This window comes from Nicrophorus vespilloides, unplaced genomic scaffold, assembly GCF_001412225.1.
Source record: "Nicrophorus vespilloides isolate i.1.1-1 unplaced genomic scaffold, Nicve_v1.0, whole genome shotgun sequence".
NCBI classification, from domain to species: Eukaryota; Metazoa; Arthropoda; class Insecta; order Coleoptera; family Silphidae; genus Nicrophorus; species Nicrophorus vespilloides.
In genome coordinates this window covers 52,037-53,721 of record NW_017097583.1, presented here as the reverse complement: position 1 = coordinate 53,721, position 1,685 = coordinate 52,037, and the positions used below count along the sequence as shown (strand labels likewise).

The 1,685-nt window shown below is 30.4% G+C and overlaps 1 protein-coding gene across 1 annotated transcript; it reads left to right on the top strand.

Moving 5' to 3' along the window:
• Nucleotides 1–751: 751 nt before the first annotated feature.
• LOC108560454 (histidine-rich glycoprotein-like) lies at nt 752–1,252 on the top strand. Its single transcript, XM_017918007.1, has 3 exons — nt 752–769; nt 834–898; nt 961–1,252. The coding sequence occupies exons 1-3, from the start codon at nt 752–754 to the stop codon at nt 1,250–1,252; spliced, it is 375 nt and encodes a 124-aa protein (XP_017773496.1).
• Nucleotides 1,253–1,685: the final 433 nt, after the last annotated feature.

The following is a 1,685-nucleotide window of genomic DNA, read 5'->3' as shown; positions in this document are numbered from 1 at the left end:
TATAAGTTTATTATATTTTAGATAAATATTAAAAAGATTTAAAGAAATTTTAATAAATTAAGAAATATATGTTTTTTTTTTAATTACTTAAATATTTATTGTTTAGTTGTTGGTAAAAGCATACAAAAGTGTATCTTTGTATGCTTTTAAGAAATAGACATTCATCGATTGCTTTGATATCCAAAAGTCCTTTTGATGTATGAATATTGAAAGGTATAAAGAAAATGTGATGAGGGTTCACGAATATTTTATGTAATGGACAAATAACATACATATATATTGATATATATTATATACATATATTCAATTTTATTATTATATAAACAGTTGTTAATAGAGTAAACTTTACTATATACTATTTGTTACATGTAGTGTGGATGCAGCATTACATAACAAAATGTAAAAAGTATGATTGATAGTAAGAAAGAAAAATATGTAAATATTAAATCTTTTGATGCAAATGAGAAAAATTCTTAAAGAATTCGGAAACACACCTTTACAAGACACGCTTACATAAATAATATTTCGTTGTGCAGTTTTCTCTCTTCTTCACCTTCATCAAATTTCTTCTTTCTACCACGAAAGATATGCTAATTTCGGATTTGTAACAATTTATGTGCGTTTTACTTCGCGCGAATGAAGGTGGGATGAGCCGTATAAATATCCGTGGACACCAAAAGCAGACATCAAACACTTCAGTTGGTGTATTGTGCTCACTTCTGTGATTACCAAAAATCAAACAATCGAAACAATGGCAGCCAAAATTGCGGTAAATTTAAAATTTTCAGTTAAAAAAAATTAATGCGTTTACTATTATATAATCGTGATTTCAGTTGGTTTTCTTCGGCATTGTGGCTTTGTGCTCAGCAGCTCCAGGTTTCCTCAAGGGTGGTTACCAGTAAGTTTACTTTACACTCTCAAAGGATTTTTGTTTGAATTAGTATTTTTTTTTCTTTATAGTGAACATCACCTCATCCACGCTCCTCTGATCGTACCGGAACACATCCACAACATCCATCATCATCACGTGGAGAAGGTGCATGTTCCAGTTGTGAAGAAGGTCATCGTTCACGAACACCACAAAGTGCATGATCATCATCATCACGATATTGGTTTCCATGGTTTCCACGGTGATGCTTTCCACGCCGAAGGTTTCCACGGTGGTTTCCATGGTGACATCCATTCCCATGTCGATCATCATGCTCCGATCCATCACGCCCCAATCCATCACGCCGAACCCGGATGGTGGTAATCACAACGCGAAACGCACAATCACCTAGGAAGTACCTGAAGTAAATTCAATTTAAAGGTATTTATATATATATTTATATCAACTCAATAAATGTTATTATATAATATGTCTCTTTCAGATTCATATTCAGAACTGTTAATCGTTGGGAAGTTCAAATAGTTTCTAGTCATTTCGAAAAATTTTTGTTAGTCCCAATCGTTTTCAGCCATTGCACGTCATTTAATTTTTTAATGTAAATAAAGAGAATTCAATTGCAAATTATTTTACCTTGTTTCATTATAATCCAAAATATTCCATAATACCATACAAATCTTAACTATCAATAATTTTACTAGTGAATAAAATACAAATTATCTATAGTAAATTGATGATAATTCAAATATTGACAAATTTTATATACATTAATTATAATATTTACATAATTATTTAATTT

Coding starts and splice junctions, on each gene's coding strand:
- LOC108560454 (XM_017918007.1), top strand. Junction 899..960: donor TTCCTCAAGGGTGGTTACCA/GTAAGTTTACTT, acceptor TTTTCTTTATAG/TGAACATCACCTCATCCACG.